This window comes from Podarcis tiliguerta (genome assembly GCF_965153285.1).
Source record: "Podarcis tiliguerta genome assembly, chromosome: 13".
In the NCBI taxonomy this organism is placed as follows: Eukaryota; Metazoa; Chordata; class Lepidosauria; order Squamata; family Lacertidae; genus Podarcis; species Podarcis tiliguerta.
In genome coordinates, this window is record NC_139546.1 from 12824624 (window position 1) to 12843292 (window position 18669).

General features: G+C 50.8%; 2 protein-coding genes across 8 annotated transcripts in view; both read right to left on the reverse strand.

Moving 5' to 3' along the window:
* The window catches only part of GRN (granulin precursor), a 34665-nt gene extending 29751 nt beyond the window's left edge, over positions 1–4914 (reverse strand). Inside the window, exon 1 of one of the 2 annotated variants that reach the window (XM_083407628.1) lies at positions 4785–4914. In XM_083407628.1, coding sequence (XP_083263754.1) covers positions 4785–4822 — 38 coding nt within the window. In that variant the 5' untranslated portion in view covers positions 4823–4914. Of the gene's footprint in view, positions 1–518; positions 849–4784 lie in introns of those variants that run through there. The other variant, XM_083407630.1, reaches the window with a different exon arrangement.
* Positions 4915–6513: 1599 nt separating this feature from the next.
* Positions 6514–18669, reverse strand: part of FAM171A2 (family with sequence similarity 171 member A2) — a 39338-nt gene continuing 27182 nt past the window's right edge. For 5 of the 6 annotated variants that reach the window (XM_083407618.1, XM_083407619.1, XM_083407622.1 and 2 more), the window contains exons 4-8: positions 17207–17401; positions 15912–16088; positions 14571–14687; positions 13591–13717; positions 6514–11477 (exon numbers count right to left, since the gene is read on the reverse strand). In XM_083407618.1, coding sequence (XP_083263744.1) covers positions 9926–11477; positions 13591–13717; positions 14571–14687; positions 15912–16088; positions 17207–17401 — 2168 coding nt within the window. In that variant the 3' untranslated portion in view covers positions 6514–9925. The remainder of the gene's footprint in view (positions 11478–13590; positions 13718–14570; positions 14688–15911; positions 16089–17206; positions 17402–18669) is intronic. The other variant, XM_083407620.1, reaches the window with a different exon arrangement.

Below are 18669 nucleotides of genomic sequence, written 5' to 3' on the forward strand. Positions count from 1 at the left end.
TCACAGGGCGGTTTACAATAGAAAAACACAAAAATACATTTGGTAACTTAGTAACAAACCAAGCCTAATTCCACCCAGTTTCAAAGCCCATAGTCTCTCTAATTAGCCAGAGGCCTGGGAGAAGAGGAATGTTTCTTCCTGGAGCCTAAATATATGTAATGAGGGCACCTGGTGAGCTGCTCTGCAATATATATTGCAAGGCGAGGAAGGCGGCGCACGACAGAGAGAAATGGTCAGTTTCCTATTAATCTGGGGGAGGTGAAAGGAAAGGGAAAAAGAGAGAGGGGACAACGATGTTAAAAACGCAAAGGAGTTTGCACTGAGCCTAGTATTCCGTCTTCAACAGGGGTCAGCCTGACTGCTCTCAGGAAGCAATGCTGAAACAGCCAGCTCTCCCTTCCTGTATATTCACTCCCCAACCTCTTGCATGCGCCGCTGATAATAACCCTGGGGTGGGGACCCCTCTGCTGTTGCAGCAAGATCCCCCAAGGCACCGGGGGCTTTCCAAATCAACTCACCCTTTGCACCAGCTTCGCCCCGCAATAAGACTGGCGCGGCAGGACCTTCGCTAGCCGGTTCCTTCCAGCCCCAAAAGCAAAACCCCGGGTGCAAGGCCACGCCTCCGGCTCTCCATGGAATTGGCCGAGCCGCTGTCCCTGCAATCTGTTTGGCCGCTTTTCCTTCCTTTCCCCCTTTTTGGTTGGTTGCTTTGCTATCGCGGGCCTTGCCCCCCCCCCCCACGCGCCGCAGATTGGGAGGCAGTCATATGATCTGTTGCTTAAGTCAATTTGCAAAACGCGCACATGACCCCGGCAGTTCGAATGCGCTTTGTTGCGCACGTGACGAGGCAGGGAAGGGAAGGGGTGGTTTTTTTAAAAAATGTATTTTTTTATTTCATTTTTGCAGCCTGAACACCGGCTCGGGCTCGCCGGAACTTCTGGTTTTCCACGCCGGGGCTCAGCCCCGGAAGTGGTAACGAAGAAAGAGTGCCTCTGAGAGCGTGCCGATTGCTGCCCTGCTTTCCCATCTAGTTGTTGATGTCTGTATGGCATATGCACAACGGCAGCGTTACTGCCGTGAAACACGTGTAAATTAGGCTTTAGGATCATAAAGGTCATTAGGATCATAAAAAGATTGGGCCTCACTAAGTCTTCCTAAGGGTCTGTTTAATCCTGCATGCTGTTTGCAGTACATTGTTACCAGTGGTGTAATTCATGTTCTATCATGCACAGGCGTTATAACCAGCTGCTTGGCATTGGCAAGTATGCTACGTATTATTTTTGTAAGTTATGTTTCGCTTCTGTAATACAGTGCTGACTGAATAAGCCGCCGTTTCAAAAGTATTACTTGTAGGGAAGAGCTCTGGGTCCTCGCGCAAGAATCCAGATTAATGAAACACCCTTTGGACAATTATTAGGCAATTCCCTAATTCAATTTTCAAGCGAGCATTGGAAGGCGATTCCCATCCCTGGGGTTCAGCTGCTCCGCAGACCTTTAAATATATTCCTGGTAGGTTTTGGGGGCAAACTAATTTTTTTGCTCCCTTTTCCTGTTCTTTTCTTCCCCTTGCTTCTAACAAAGAACTTCTGAAGTCGCCATTTAAAGTCAATAGGGGGGCGCGCAACTGCAGGGCCTCTAGAGGGCGCGTGAAGACGCTGCTTCACTCAAATTCCTGTAGTCGGGCTACATCAGCAGCGTGTTCCCGTTAGCATGTAGAGGTTTTTCACATCAACCTGCACTCTTAACAAGAGTTATCGATGGTATTCTGGGCTAGCAGCCGCCTTCTCCCTGACCTCTGCTAAAGTTCTGCGCGGAGGGGATCTGTATTTTATTTTATTGCAATGCACTATGGTGGAGCAATCCATCTCGTGGATCCCCTACTCCTGCAGGAATCTCAGCTGGTACCTAGCTTAGTTGACTTGGATATAGCTTATTTTTATTTTGAAAAGGGCAGAAAGAGCATCAGTAAACCGCCCCAGTCCCAGACTGTACTGCATTTTTTAATTATTATGTTAGGAATTAGCACCCTTCCATTCCACTTGAGGGTTTAGCCCTGAAGTGGCTAAACAGTGAAATCCATGGGATAATGTTAAAAATTAGAAAGTAGGCGTGGATGAGAGAGTTCTATCTGAATTTCCTTTTTGCTTAGTTTAGGCTCTTTTCCCCTACAGATCTGGCTATTATTGCAAGCAGTTCTGTGCCTTTGTGAAGCTTGATGTTTTATGCAACTTTAAGTGAGTGCAGTTAGCGGATGAAGATTGCAGTTTACTTTGCAAATAATTTTAAAAGGGGAAAGGCTATAAAGGGGTTCTGAATCAATGTCATTTCTGAACAGCTCAGGGCAGCTTTCATGCCCATTTTGAAAGTGCATATTGTGGGTGATCCACCCCCCTTTTAATGACTCTTTGTATGCTGTGTTTTATGATTGTATAATTAGGGAATGAGCAATAAATGAGCTATCCCTCCATCGGCCCAGCTCCGCAATGTGCTTAGCCTGCTGGCTGGGGGTACCAGGTCTCTGGAGCACCATAGCACATCTCAATGTCTGGGTAGATAATTCCCATGTTTTCATTTAGAAGCCATTTTTAAATCTCTACAGGGACGGCAGTGAGAGCTACCCAGAGAAATCCAGCTGCAGTCAATTACCAGGATGTCCACACTACAACAAAATGTAGCAGTAGAGAGAGGAGGAGGTGCTTTCTCTAACTTCAGTCTTATTTTGTGGGCACTTTTTAAACCGTTTTCAAACTTCATTTAAGAAAAAAGTCCAGCCAGTGTAAATTCTGCAGGGCATACAATCCATCTGCAGCATTAATAGAGAACATTACAGGGCTGTTGTAAGCCATTCTTAACTTGAGGTAGTATCTCACACCCCCACACCCCCTGCCAACCCTTTGGTTGAGAGACCGTGGTTTATGATAGTCCTACAGTGTAATCCACTGTTAATGTTGCAGATTAGAGGTGTGGATCTCAAGCCACAGATAACCAAAGTTTCCCTACAGTAACATCAAAGGTCAATCTTCTTACATTGTTCCCCACACCAGCACAGATGGAATTGCACAGTTGAAAGCAGAACCTTTCTGCTGTATTTCACAACATGAAATATGGCCAGTTTTAGAAGCTCCAATATGTACTCCCCCTCCCTCCCTGCTTTTAATTTTTGCAAACACACTGGTGACAACTCATTGAAACCCTTAATTCGCTTGGACTACTGCAATGTACTCTATGTGGGGCTACCTTTGAAGGTGACTCAGAAACTACAGCTAATCCTGAATGCGGCTGCCAGATTGGTGACTGGAAGCGGCCCCCAGGACCATATAACACCGGTCCTGAAAGACCTACATTGGCTCATTTCTAAGCACAGTTCAAAGGGTTGGTGCTGAACCTTTAAAGCCCTAAACGGCCTCGGCCCAGTATACCAGAAGGAGCGTCTCCACCCCCATCGTTCAGCCCGGACACTGAGGTCCAGGTCTGAGGGCCTTCTGGCAGTTCCCTCACTGCAAGAAGTGAAGCTACAGGGAACCAGGTAGAGGGCCTTTTTGGTAGTCAAGGAAATAAACTTCTGACTACACAAGACTCCTGAAGGCAGCCCTGTATATGGAAGTTTTAAATGTTCGATGTCTTAATTTGTTGGAAGCCGCCCAGAGTGGCTGGAGTAACCCACTCAGATGGGCAGAATAATAATACAGTAATAATAATAATAATAATAATAATAATAATAATAATAATAATAATATCATCATCTATATACTGTTATGGACATCTCTCAATTCCACCCTGGAAGGCAGCGGTTGGGGGAAATCTGCAGAAACCAGAAACTGACCAAGTAAAATCTCAGCATTAATATAATCTCCCAGCAATCAGATGCAGCAGGCAGAACCTGGAATGCTGTGTGTGTGTGTGTCAGATCAGGGGTGCAACTGGGGCTGCTTGCGGAGCAGGAGCCAGGGCATATGGGGCAAGATCGAGTGTGCAGCAAAAGTCCCAAAAGTGGACTAGCAGAAGAACTACCAGCCTCCTTACCTGCAAACGACTCAAAATCCTCATCTTCCCTTATTGAGAAACACAACAGGACCTGTGATGACAGGAGTTGCCATCCGACATCTTGTGGGTCTGTTTAATATTTAGCTTGAATTTCAATGTTGAACTGTATCCTGGACCCCAGCTCCTCACAAGACGTGCCGTTTAGGGCTTGTGTGGAAAGGTTCTTCTTGTTTGCCTTAAGCTTTCTTTTCCATCCTCTGTAAACTTACATGTGTTATATATAGAGCTCATGCTCGGGGGCTTGTGGTGTTGCAGTATGGAAGGAAAGGTTTTGGGGGAGTCAGCATGAGAAAGCATATCTTCTCGCCCTGTCGAAACACCCCACTATAGTGCGTAGGGAGGGAAGGTACCTAATTTCATGGGATACCCCCATGTCCGCTGTCTTCAACAACTGGTAGGTCATAGAAGCCACCATTGGCAATTCCAAGAGGGCAGGCAAGAACTTAAGAGCCTACTGGATTAAGCCAATGGTCCATCATTGTGTTCTCAAGGTGGCCAAGATGTTTCTAGGGTCCCAGCAAGCAGGACCTCAGTGCTACAGCACCCTTCCCCACTTGTGAATCCCAGCAATGGGCATTTTGTGGTGTACCACCTCCAACAGTGGGGGGCAGAATATAACCATAGTCTTGCCCCCCATGTACCTGTCTAATCCTCTTTTGAAGCCATCCGAATTGATGGCCATTAGTGCCTCTTGTGGGAGCAGAGTTCATAAACTACATGAAGGGCTTTCTTGTCCTTACCTTTGCCCGAAACCTTGAAAGAGCCAGTTGTCAGACATCGTTGGGAATGCAGTTAGATACTCAGTAGAAAGCAGCTTCCTTTGTTGACCCTTTAATTTTTTTAAAAAACTATTTGGTATTTGGTATACCCAAGACGTTCCTTTAAGCAACAGCCACCAGCTCAATGAGCATGGCTCAATTCTTGCCAAGCTCATAGGCAGAAGGGACAAAAAGCCGCAATGCAGTCTCAACTCCCAATGGCCAGCCATTTCCTTCGTCAGTAGGCTATTCCACCCACTGGCCACCCCTAAAAACTGCCTCAGTATTTCATAGCTGCTGACATTACTCGGCCCTCATTTGGGCTGGGTCTTGATGTTACTGCACCCTTAGGTTTGTCTTCTGGATTCTTTTGCAAACCTCCAAGTTACTTTCTCAAGCCCATTGATACCCACCTCATTTTTCAGTGGTTGACTCCTATTTCTGTCAGAAGTCAGCATCAGAGTTTGGGGTGGGGTGGGGGGCTAAATTTCCCTTTGCATCTATTGTGGCTTCATGAATTCATGCATGGTGAGGTGGTAGAACATTCCAGTGGTCGCATTTGCGTTCAAGCCCTGCAACCAGAGATGTGGCTGCTTGCTGTTTTGCAACAGGGAAACCTCAGCTGCCCTTGCCGAATGATACAACTACTTTAGCAAAGGCCTGTGGCCTAGTCCCGCCTCAGGCCCTGGGCAAACTCTTTTCCTTATCCAGCTTCTTTGCTTCCAGCTTGCTTGCAGTTCCTCTGATCCTCTCTCTCCTGGGCAAACCAATTTTCCATTTCCTTCATGCTGTTTTGGGAACGGTCCTTTGTCCTCCCTCCCCAACGCATGGAAAGGCGGTCGAAATGCTTGAGCACACTCTTTCTTCACAGCTGCTCAGGCAAAAATGGCTTGGTAGGGAGTCCAAGAGAGAGCCTGACGCAACCCACTTTTGCTATCACCAGTCTTCTCATAAGATGGTAGCTCGCAAAGACTGTATTCTGCAGTACAAAAAACGCTCTTGTACAGGCCAAAACATTTATACTTTTCCACACTGAACAGTGCCCACTTTCTTTCTACTTATATCCCACATGAGGTTGCCATATTCTTTTTTCCCTCAGTAGGTGCTTGGTCCCCAAAATGCTGCGTAAAGGGACTCCTGACCATTAGGTCCAGTTGTGACTGATTCTGGGGTTGCAGCACTCATCTCGCTCTATAGCCCGAGGAGCCAGCATTTGTCCACAGACAGCTTCCGGGTCATGTGGCCAGCATGACTAAGCCGCTTCTGGCAAACCAGAGCAGCGCATGGAAACGCCGTTTACCTTCCGGCCGGAGTGGTACCTATTTATCTACTTGCACTTTGATGTGCTTTTGAACTGCTAGGTGGGCAGGAGCAACGGGAGCTCACCCCGTCACGGGGATTCGAACCGCCGACCTTCTGATTGGCAAGTCCTAGGCTCTGTGGACCACCCGCCTCCCCTAAAATGCTGCATAGCTCCCAGCAAATTCAACAGGTGAAGTTCTCTCAGCCAACAGGGAAGGAGCTCAATATAAAATGTAAGAGCAGAGTCTTGCAAGCCCATCAGTAAATCCACATTGTCCCCGTCCCCCACCCGTTTGTATGCGGCTGCTTTTGAATTAAGTCTAAACCTGCTCGCCTCTAGACTCAGCCGAGCTTAGTGGGGGAAGGATTTGCTGCCTAGGAAAGGAAACAACCACCATGCAATGAAACCTTGATAAATTCAGAGGGTTTATATATTAATACCATTCTAAAGAACAAGTATGAGGTTTCACCAGCAGCTGCCACCGAGTCTCCAGTTTTGCCAAGTTTGCCCAACTTTTTAATATATTTATATAATAATAATAATTTTTTTTAAAAAAACTCCAAAAAAGGGTTTTTCAACAAGAGAGTTCAGAGTCACCAGAGAAAGCAAAGGCATTTCCCCCAGTTAAAGATGCAACAGTGTCAGAAACCACCCTCACTTACCCAGCTCCCTTTACGTGCAAGGTATTTTTATTTCCAACTATAAAAAGGTAGTAGAAAACAGCACGGGACCAGGAAGGAGTAAGAGGTATCTGGTTCTGGGGGGTCCTGATAGTTTGTGGGGTGTGGCTCTGCCACTGCATTTAACTACATAGAACTTCCTGTGGGTTTGACTACAGTGCCACCATCTTTGTATAGGGCTACATTCCTACAAGATGTGCATTGATCTGAGAGATACCTCAACGTCATGGCAACGGTAGCTTAGGACCAGCCACCTTGGAGACAGGTTTGCTGGTACTGATCAGGCTGAGCAAGGCGTGATCTAGGAGATGGAACAGACACAACCCCCTTGAAAACTGTGATAGTTGACCCTTGAAATACGCAGTGCACTTGCAGCAATGTATGCTCATTTGAAACAGCTCTTTGACTGGCCATGAGGCTAAGAGTTTAAAAAAAAAAGGGGGGGGGATTCCACAAAGTGGGGAGGGCAGGGAAATCCGTTATGGCTCAGTGGATTCTCTCTGTGCATTAAGCACCTACAGCCTGCAAAAAGCACTGCTGGCTTTCTTCTGCCGGGCTAGTCACCAGTCCAAGATGCTCCTCCAATACTCATAGATATTGTCAAAGACAGTAGTAGCTGGGGTGTGGAGCTGATTCACAGAAGATTATTTCCCACACGGAAGGTATTAATGTGTACAAGTTGGGAAAGAGACATATGCATGACACATGGGATTTCTGCAGTTTTCAGTGCAGTCTTCCATGCAGAAATCTTCATCTCATGCAAAACAGCTCCCGGTGGCTCCTGGTCCCCTCTGTGGAGAGTCTTTGCCGACAGCCACATCAAGGAACAGGGAGTTCCACAGGTGACAGTTATCTCTAATGCGGTGGACCGGCAAAAGCGGGTGGGAGGAGAGAAATCCTACAAACGTATGCTGTGGAAGAAGATAAAAGTAGAAATCGCCCAGGAAAGGGAATTTAGAGAAAAAGAAAAGTTGCCCCCGCCCCCAGGGCAACAGTCAAACTTGAAAAGCCTGACTCAGGTGGGAGAAGGGTTTCGTTGAGCTAGGGCTCAGCCCCAGAACCTGTTTTCATTGCTAAGGCTCAGCCCTGGAACAGGTGAACGGAGAACAAAGTGTTTCTGAGTGTATGTAAAGGGCCTCGCTATCTCGACCATGGAGTGACTCATTGCCTGTCCCCCAAAAAACTCCTCCCCAGGGGTTTCAGCAGCTTCTAAGACATGGCGAGCAAGCCCTGGTGTTGTGGGGAAGGGGCTCCGGAAGGACAGGGTCTGCAGCTGGAATTGTGAAGCTTTATTAACTGGGTGCTGAGGTGCGTCAGAAACAACAGCCTTCCCCCTCTCTCCTCCCAAATGGTTTCTGACCTGTTGACTTCTCCGGCGGCCCTCTACTGTTTCAGAAGGGGTCAGGCCCGACTCATTGGTTTCAAAAGAAGCCCCCCCCCCCCAAGACACTTTTAGGTTTGCAGCCAACCACCCCACCCCTCCCCATTTGCTCCCCCCACCTCCCGTTTCGCTGACAAAGCCTCAGGCTAGTGGTTCCTCTATCCCTTCCCCAAATAAAACCATCCCGTATCCCCTCAGTGGTCCACGAGGCCTCCACCGATGCGCTGCTGGGGGCTGCTGAGGAGGCACACGCTACGTATCCCCCCCCCTCCTCCAAATATATAAAGCATGATACAAACACTCCCCTCCATCGACGATGTAAGACATACACACACACACCCCTCCATCGGTACACACAAACACCCCAATTTGGTCCTGCTCTTTTATCTGGGAGATTGGTCACTGGTGCTGCCATGGTGCTGGATGGGGCAGCTGCCCAGGCTGTCTCCGATGACGGCTTAAGTCAGTTGGCAGCTGGGCTTGCGAGAGAGGCCGAGGGTGACTTTTTCCTTCTGCGCTCCCCCCCCCCCGCCCCTCCCCATCCCCAAGCGCTCCCTGGCAGGAGAGAAGAGGGATTAGAGTGAAAGGAAGATTTGAGCAGATGGTCCGTCTGCAGTACCCTTCTGTGGACACCCAAGGTTTCATTCACAGCTGCCTGGGTGGGGAGGGGATGCGGTGGTGGTGGGGAGACGTTTGGGGCCAGAAGGCACTTGGAGGAGACCAAGGAGTTGCAGGCACAAAGGGGTGGGGTGGGGAGATGGGGGGCACAAAAGTGACTCCTCAAGGGAGTTTGTTTGGCAGCGAGGTCGGCCGCCACTGACATGCTTACCCACACGCACGCCGTGGCTCAGGCTCCCACCCGCCCCCTGACATACACGCATGCACACACATATGTACAGTTGCCACATGGGTGCCCCCACTCCCCAAAGCCACCGCACTTGTCCGCGGTACTGTCGCCCAGGTTGTTGGGGGCACTGAGGCACGACAGGCAATGATGGGCATCAGCCTAGAGCTTTTGGGCACTTGACCGACCCCCCCACAACCAAACCATGCTACGGCTTGGAAAATCCACAGGACAAATTTTTTTTAAGGAACTGTACGAATTGCCCACCCCACCCCCCAAGGAAAAGGAGGGGGTTGAAGAGCCCCAGTAACGCCTTCCGGTTCACCTCCACTCCCAATAATGTCAGGGCGAGGAGCCAACGCTAGTTCTGGCCGTGCCAAGGCTGGGTGGGGATAAGGGGCTCTTGGAACCGGAGCCACACAGAACAAGGCCATGTCCACCTCCTGGGATTTGGCAGAAGGTCTCTCAGAGCAGCGAAACTTGCTTTGTCCCAGAAGTGGGCACACACAAACATGGCGGTTCCTGTGCCCCACGTTGCTGCCTGGCTCACAGTGGCTGGTGTCGGTGGAAAAGGGTAAGAGGCCCAACTCGCTCAGCCCGTTGATGCAGCACTTCTTAACCTGCCTTGGGCAAGGCAAACTTATCGGGTGGTCGCGGGGCATGCTGGGAAAAAGAACACAGAGTACAGCTTGGCCGCAAGCCGCCTCTCGCTCCATCAGTCTGTCCTGTCAAAAGTCCGGGCGGCTCCTGTTCCACCAAGCATTTGACGAGATGGAGAGGGCAGGAAGTGGTGCCAAGATTGCGTGCGGGAAGCCTGACCTCTGTGGTCCGTGCGATCTCCGCTCCCCTCCCCCAACTGTGCAACGAGAGCGACCCATTCCCCCTCCCACCTCCTCGCCCGCACACTTCCGCCCGCTACTTCACGTTGAAGACCATGAGCGGGCGCTCTTCGCGTTTCTGCCAGGGGCTCTTCTTGTCCCCCTGGTCGTCCGTCCCTTCCGAGGGCTCGTTGCTGTCGTCCTCCGGGCTGGTCATGGAGTCGCGGCGCAGCTCGCTGTTGCTGTTGCTGCTGCGGGAGCTGTTTCCGCGGCTGCGCCCGCGCCGGGGGATGGTGGCCGCCCGGTGGTCGGCGTTCTCGTCCAGGAGGGGCGTCAGGGAGTTGTCCTCGGGGGAGCAGATGGCGGTGCGGCTCTCGCTGCTGCTTGGCTCCGTGTCGGCGTCGGCGAAGACCAGCTTGGAGTAAGCGGGGCCCATGGCGGGCGGAGCCAGGCGCTCCTCCTTCAGCCTCTTGGGGGGCTTGGCCTCGTTGACGTCCACCCCGGAGTCCAGGCTGGCGTCGTTGCTGCGACTCCTCTCGTTGCCCTGGAGGTCGATGTACGAGTGGCGGACTTGGGAGGACCGCCCGTCCAGGGACACAAACCAGGCGCGAGGGTGCTGCTTCACACCCAGCTCCAGCAGCTTCTTCTCCGTCAGGGCTTGCAGCTCCCCGTTCAGCTGGGCCATGGTGGATTCGTTCAGCAGCACCGGGATGGTGACGGAGCCGCTGACGGACTGCGTGTGGGGGCCCCAGCCCTTCCCCTCGGCCTCTTCCCCCGGGTGCTGCTGCAGCTGGAACTGCGGGTGCTGCTGCTGCAGGAAGGGCTGCTGCTGCCTCTGCTGCTGCTCCCCGGCCACAAACTGGTGAGGGATCCCCATGCCGCCCGGGTCCAGGTCCGGCTGGCTCTCGGAACCCCCCGCAGGCTGGTCCGAGGGAGCCAGGCGCATGTAGTGGGCCGGGATGACCAGCGTCGGCATCACGTTCCGGTACATGGAATCCTTCATGTGGTCGATGGATCCGCAGAAGATGAGCTGCCCGGGCTGGCTCAGGGAGGTGGGGCGAGCCAGGTGGTCCACGGACTGCGACATCATGAACTCGGGCGGCTTGGGCTCCCCTTTGTGGCCCCCGTAATGGTCGAAGGGAGGCGGGAGAGGCGGTGGCGACGGGGCCTCCTGCGGGTAGCCCTTGCTGTCATGGCGCGACTGCTTGCTCTTGTCCTCGGGGCGCTGGTGGGAATAGCCGCGCTTGTAGTCCTCGTGGAGAGGGGGCTCCAGGGCACCGGGCACATCCATGGAGCGGGCCGCCTTGAGGGAGTAGCCCTCCGCCACTTGAGCGTAGCTGTCCTTAAGGGCCCCCCGCTGGCTCAGAGTGTCCGCCATGGAGGCCTTGCTGGCGTGGCGGGCTTTCTGGTTGGACACTTGCTTGAAGAACTCTTCCCGGGAGCTCTCGAACTCCCGGGAGGAGGAGAAGGCCGACTTGAGGATGGGTGTGTGCACGTCCGTGTCCCCGTTGGAAGAGGCTGTCTCCAGGTGGCTGGTGCAGATGAGGTTGATCTGGGACATGGAGGTGGCCTGGTCTTTCTTGGAGGCATCCAGAGCCCCAGAGAGCTGGAGCTTTCTGTGTTGTTGACGTGGCTTCAGGCACAGCCTCCTGGAAAGGGGGAAGAAGAAGAAGAATAGGAGTTTGGATTTGATATCCCGCTTTATCACTACCCAAAGGAGTCTCAAGGCAGCTAACATTCTCCTTTCCCTTCCTCCCCCACAACAAACACTCTGCGAGGTGAGTGGGGCTGAGAGACTTCAGAGAAGTGTGACTAGCCCCAGGTTCACCTAGCAGCTGCATGTGGAGGAGCGGGGAAGCGAACCTGGTTCCCCAGATTACGAGTCTACCGCTCTTAACCACTACACCACACTGGCACTGGAAGAAGAAGAAGAAAATGTAGGTGCAGATAAATTCACAGGTAGCCGTAACAGCATTGCTCTAGCTCAGGGGAGAGACATGTGCCTTGCACAGGGCAACATCAAACTCTAAAAACTTCCCTGAGTAGGGCTGACTTCAGATGTCTTTTAAAAATCACATAGCTGTTTATCTGTTTGACATCTGACGGGAGGGCGTTCCGCAGAGCAGGTGCAGCTTCCGAAAAGGCCCTCTGCCTTGTTCCCTGTAACCTCGCTTCTCGCAATGAACCAAATTGTGATCTTCAGATGAAGGGCAGTATACAAATTTAGACACTAATAATTGGATGCTCCTGCCTTTTGGACATAGGGTTGTGTGTTGTGGGGGTGTGGGAGGAGAATTTCCCAGATGATCTCTCAGCTCTTTCTGCCTCTATAATTCTATAGAAGGAAAAGAGTGAATGGACTGTTACAGAAGTTTAAATGTCAAGGCATTCGGGGCTGAAGGAAATGAACCTTCTTCCCCGGGATACAAGCAAGCTGGGTTTGAGACCCACCAGTAGTCATGCAAAGCACTTAATTTCTAAAATGAAAGGTGCTTGCTTGTACCTCTGGTTGAAATTTCCCTCTTCCCCATTCCCAGTTCAATGTGTGTCTGGATGCCTGTTCTCTGGGGTTCTGCTGTCCTCTTTTACTACACAGAAGTGTTCACTAGGGCATAGGGTTGGGTGACAAAGAGCGAAGAGCCTTGGGAGAGTGGGAGGGGAAAGGAATGGACCCATGACTAATCGGCCAGAGGCTGCCTGACATTTTGCAACAAAGTGCTTGCAACAGCTGTCAAATTCCTGAGGACTATTCCTGCAATCCTCAGCTCAGCTGCCTTCCCTCGTGCCTGGGCCCTACTAGAACATATCATTTGCAAGAGGGCTCCGATTTGCAAAGTGTGGTTCCTTCCCGCGAATAATAATGTTGGGGCGCAAGGTTCCATTACTCCAATTTTACTGATGGGGAACTGAGCCTGATTATGTTAGCGGTAGACTTGAACTCAGGTCTCCCAGATCCAAGATCTCTGAAGCATTCCAAGGACGTGTGTGTGTGTACAGTCATACCTTGGGTTAAAGTCACTTCGGGTTAAATCTTTTCAGGTTGCGTCCCGCGGCGACCCGGAAGTAACGGAACGGGTTTCGCCGCTCATGCATGCACAGACGCTCAGAATGGCGTCACGCGCAGACGCGGCGAATCGCGACCTGCGCATGCACAGATGCGGGTTGCATTCTGCTCATGATGTGAACGGGGCTCCGGAACAGATCCCATTCGCATCCAGAGGTACCACTGTGTGTGTGTGTGTGTGTGTATATATGTGTGTGTGTGTATGTATATGTTTACCACCTACAACAAAACCTGCTTCGTGACACTCTTGGCAACTTGAGGCACTGACTCCCAACTTCGCTGAATTCCCTCACCCTTCCAGGTGAGAGAGGGAAGGGGAAAAGAGAAACCTTCAGAAATTGCAGCTGTGAGCTGTATCTAAAGGGGTCGCTGGGGAGAAAAGGGGTTTGTCCTTGATCTCCTCTGATGCCTGAAATGCTCCATCTGCCTCCCCGATTCAGCTACCACTCAGAGCCCCAGTAGCTGAAGTCCTTTTACAGTTCCATTTGAGAAAGAAAGGTCCCTCAACTGGCGCCCGGTTCAAATGGCCCATTGGCTCAGATCCAGCCTGCGGGCTGCCAGTTCCCGAACCCCACAATACCCAGATGAAATGAAAGCAAAAATACAGTAAATAAGACCTTGCAGCGATAGGGAGGGCGAGCTTTAGAAAAATTGAGAAGACAAGGCTGGAAGTGGGAAGTTGGGCAAGCAGCACTCACCTGCAGTAGTAGATAAGCAGGCAGAGCAGGATGAGGACCAGCAATGCCAGGGCACCCAGGATGGTGAGCAAGAAAATTGTGTGGTAGGTGGCAATGTCCTTTATGCCTCCAACTGCACTGGCCAGCCCTGCAACGAAGAGACCTCTTTATGGGCTGACTTGAAGGTTTCCCTAAAGCATCTATGTTGGAAATGGGATGACGTACTAAATCGGGTTACCCTGGATCTGATTCAGCAGGGCATAAAGATGTAGCTAATTTGTGTGTGTTTTTTTTAATCTAATCCCAACTTTATAAATTTCCAAACAGGGCACGGGGGCTCTTTAAAAGCTTGATTTAAAGTCATGCCTATAATTTTAAGGTGATTTTTCTAATTGCTAAACATTTTGTGCGTGGCTTTCTTTTTATTAAAACATCAAAAGATGGGACTGATTAAAAATGCTCAGATTAGCGGAATATAATTTCAAGCAGATTGATATACGGGGCTTTTTTCCCAGCGGGAACTCGCTGGGACCTCCCAGAACGGTGCCATTGAAATTGCAAGAGAACAAGGGAGGTGTTCATGGTGAGTTCCAGTACCTCTTTTCTAGAAAAATAGCACTGGATATCTACAAATATAAATATGAGCAGATTTATGCAGGGAGGGATTTATTCCCCATATTCATTTTGGTTCTCCCTAGATGCCCTTTCCCTTAATCCCAGACTTATTTCTATTGCATTTTTTCAGTTTTTATCATGCTTTTCTGAGCATGTCACCCACGCCAGCCCTGGTTGCATTTATTCAGTGCTTCTGTGGCAACCACTCCGTGCAAACTGAGAGGCACTCGTTTTTCAGGAACTCATAAACCACAAGATACCACATTCCAAGCAAATTCCCACAGGTGTGCAGAGAATGTGCACTCCTGCTAACACAAGAGATCCGCTAGCACCTTCCTGGCTGGTTCTTCAGCAAAGTAATTAAGAATTTGGTGGTGATATTTTACCCGTTGTTGGAGACAGCATGGCAGCCGCCCAATAGCCCAGCTGTGGGGAGACAAATGTCCAGTAAAGCTGGTTCCCTTCCTTGCGGATGAGGCCCGTCCCATTCCGAATCCACAGACCTGAGAGAAAGAAGAACTGCTGAATCAGAAGTAACCTGAAAGGACATCTGGACCAAGCCCTTTCCCAGATGAAGGACTGGCCACTCACCAGCCCCATCCCTAACCTGCAAAACCTATAAAAGTTAAAGGACCCCTGGACAGTTAAGTCCAGTCAAAGGCGACTATGGGGTTGCGGCGCTCATCAAGCTTTCAGACCGAGGGAGCCGGTGTTTGTCCGCAGACAGCTTTCTGGTTCATGTGGCCAGCATGACTAAACCGCTTCTGGCACAATGGAATAATGTGCTGGAAACCAGAGCGCACGGAAACACCATTTACCTTCCCACTGGAGCAGTACCTATTTATCTACTTGCACTGGTGTGCTTTCGAACTGCTAGGTTGGCATAAACTAGGACACAGGTATACAGCTAGGTCAGCAGGTGTGTGTGTGTGTGTGTGTGTGTGTGTGTGTGTGTGAGAGAGAGAGAGAGAGAGAGAGAGTGTTATAATGCAGATAGCACAGCAGGCCACATATTCTGTTGTGCAGAAGAAATGCGAAGGAGGAAGAGCCAACCTAGAGAACCAATGTAGTCCCAGGCGTAGTTCTTGATTCTATGGCTCCCCCAGCCCCAATAGGGCACCTCAGGAACTTTCCCCCCAATTTCAGACAGGCCAGTGGCTCCTCCAGAACCCACTATGCGCTGCTACAGAGGTTTCAACAGAGCTCATTCCCTAGATGAGCCAAGAAGCCCCAGGTAAATTGGAGCAAGCAGGGCACCGTAGAAACAAACAATGTCCATATAATCCCCTTCCTTTCAGCCACAAATGACGGGTGGTCCCAAACTGGAATCAAAAAGTGGGAGCAGAAATCCAGCCGTCTACTCAAAATGCTTTCAGCACCAGCAATAACCCCCTTATAAGAGCACAGCCCCCCCCCCCAACCAGGCTTCCATTTACAGATGTGGCATGATTCCTTCCCTACCCCTGGAGTCCTGCTAATGGACTTTTATAAGCACTTAGGTGGTTTTATGGCACCGCACAGCCACGGGTGACAGGGGAGTTGTTTGGGGTCTGGAAAGAGGCTGGCGCATCCCTCCCACCCCCCCGCCAAAGACCCTTGTATACATATGCAGGGCGCTTTCTCCGACGGAAGCAACATTGCTCCCTGCCTTGTGTGCCTGTGGAATGTGGCAAGAACTGAGCAGTTCGGATGTGTCTGCAGACCAGGAGCATCTTGCCCGCTCTCACCGCTCTTGAGGTCAAAGCGCCAGGCCGGCACGCTGGTGGCTGCTGCAGCGGCAGTGTCAGGCGGCAGTGGGATAGAGAGGTGGACAGAGCCAGAGAGCTGGATTTCTGTCCCGTTGCCAGTGAAGAGGTGGACGCTGACAGCGACGATGGGCACCAGCTCCAGCCAGGTGCTGTTGGCTGCGAGGCGACAAAAGGGTTAGGAAAAGAGCTGCTTCCGCTTCCAGAGACATCCCAAGATACTTTGGTTCCCAAGGCAGAAAAAACTAAAGTCCCCCCCCCCATGCACCCCACCCAATGATCGTAGAATTGCAGAGTTGGAAGAGACCCCGCGGATCATCTAGTCCAACCCTATGCAATGCAAGAATATTCAGCAGTCCCATACAGGGATCGAACCTGTGACTTTGGTATCAACAGCAGTACGCTCTAACCAACTGAGCTGTCCAGTTGATAAAGCTATACCTTGGTTTTTGAACAGCTTAGTTCTCAAACATTTTGGCTCCCGAACACCACAAACCCAGAAGCGACTGTTCCGGTTTGCGAACTATTCTTTTAAGCCGAATGTCCGACGGGGCTTCCGATTGGCTGCAGGAGCTTCCTACAGCCAATCAGAAGCCGTGCTTTGGTTTCCGAACGTTTTGGAAGTCGAACTGACTTCTGGAATGGATTCCGTTCGACTTCCAAGGTACGACTGTACTAACAAACCTCTTCTTGTTAATTACTCACCCTTCACCCTAAGGGCAGGTTGCAAAACACAACAGTATTAAAAACAGTTTGAAACAACTTAACGATCAGAAAAATAAGGTGGGTCAGAAAAACACGCACCTCGTGTAACAAAATCCAGGGTAAAGAGGTGTGTGCCTTCAGCACTTGCCGGAAGCTGTATAATAAAAGTGCCGGATGAACTTCTGAGTTGCACAGCTTAGGGGCCGCCACAGATAAGGCCCTCTCCCAGGCCTCTGAGGGCAGAGGAACTACCACGAGGGCCCCTTCGTCCATCTCAGCACCCAAAAGGGTCTGCAACGAAGGAGGTGGTCTTTGAGGTTTTGAGGGCCTAGATAATTTTTAGGGCATGTGAGCACCTTGAACTGGGTCTGGAAATGAACTGGCCACTGATGCAGCTGCTGCTTTTTTAAAAAAAGGGACACTATGAGATCTAAACAGCACCCCAGCCAGAAATCTGGCGACTACAATCTGTTTGCTGCCCCCAAATCCACTGCTTTAAGGCAGACAACTATCCCTCTGAGCAATCAAAGGGCTGGTTCTACAGCCTGCAACATTCCGTATCGCATCCTCACCATTTTTCACCCAGGATCTGGGCCCAGTCCCCTTACCGCTGCCGTTGCTTTCAGCCCCGATGAAAGATGGGAAGCCCCTCATATCCGGCCCACTGCTGGCGGCGGTCAGGGAGGCCGAGAGCTGGCTGTAGGTGGAGCTGCGGGGCAGGCGGGCGGATTTGCGCTGGAACTGAGCCCACGGCTGGCTCTTGGCCCCTGTAAGAATCAAGCATTTCAGCTGCCGGCCTACCAAGGCAGCACTCACACAGAAAACTGTGGGATGCAGCTCGGCCCGATCCTGCCCACAGTTTGTAACCTGAGATTATTGTGGACATGCGGCCTGTCAAATGCAAGGAAGCATCCCTGAGCACGCGCAGAGTGCTTTCTGCTCACCATTCAGGAAACAAGAGCCACTGCCAGCAATATACAGTGGTACCTTGGTTTTTGAACATCTCTGTTGACGAATGTTTCGGTTTTTGAACGCCGTAAACTCAGAAGTAAATGCTTCGGTTTTCGAACGTGCCTTGGAAGTCAAATTTCCGAGGTGGCTACTGCTGAGTGCAAGAGCATGTCAGCTGTTGAGTCCTGTGCAGTGGTACCTCTGGTTACGTACTTATTCATTCCGGAGGTCCGTTCTTAACCTGAAGCACCACTTTAGCTAATGGGGCCTCCCGCTGCTGCCGCGCCACCGGAGCATGATTTCTGTTCTCATCCTGAAGCAAAGTTCTTAACCCGAGGTAATATTTCTGGGTTAGCAGAGTCTGTAACCTGAAGCGTCTGTAACCTGAAGCGTATGTAACCCAAGGTACCACTGTACAGCATAAAGGTAAAGGTAAAGGGACCCCTGACCATTAGGTCCCGTCGTGGCCGACTCTGGGGTTGCGACGCTCATCTCGCTTTACTGGCCAAGGGAGCCGGCGTACAGCTTCCGGGTCATGTGGCCAGCATGACTAAGCCGCTTCTGGCGAACCAGAGCAGTGCACGGAAACACCGTTTACCTTCCCACCAGAGCGGTACCTGTTTATCTACTTGCACTTTGATGTGCTTTCAAACTGCTAGGTTGGCAGGAGCAGGGACCAAGCAACGGGAGCTCACCCCGTTGCGGGGATTCGAACCGCCAACCTTCTGATTGGCAAGTCCTAGGCTCTGTGGTTTAACCCACAGCGCCACCCGCGTCCCACTGTATAGCATAGGGCTGCTCAAATTCATGACAACACGTAGAATTTGAATCCTGTTGCGTTGCTCTGTATATATGCCACTTTTTGTGAGTTTATATTGACTAATTCACCTTTTTAAAACGTATTTAGCCCTTGGAATTTAGCCCTTGATAAGAGGATTCAGTATGCTGAGCAAACCATGCTCGGCTCCTCCTCATGGATAACAGGAAGGCAAGAAATTATGAAAGGTGAGCAATATGAGAGTGACTTGCCTCATTTGGCAAGTTTATGGAGGCATCTCTCTTAACAAGCCCATTAGATCAGAGC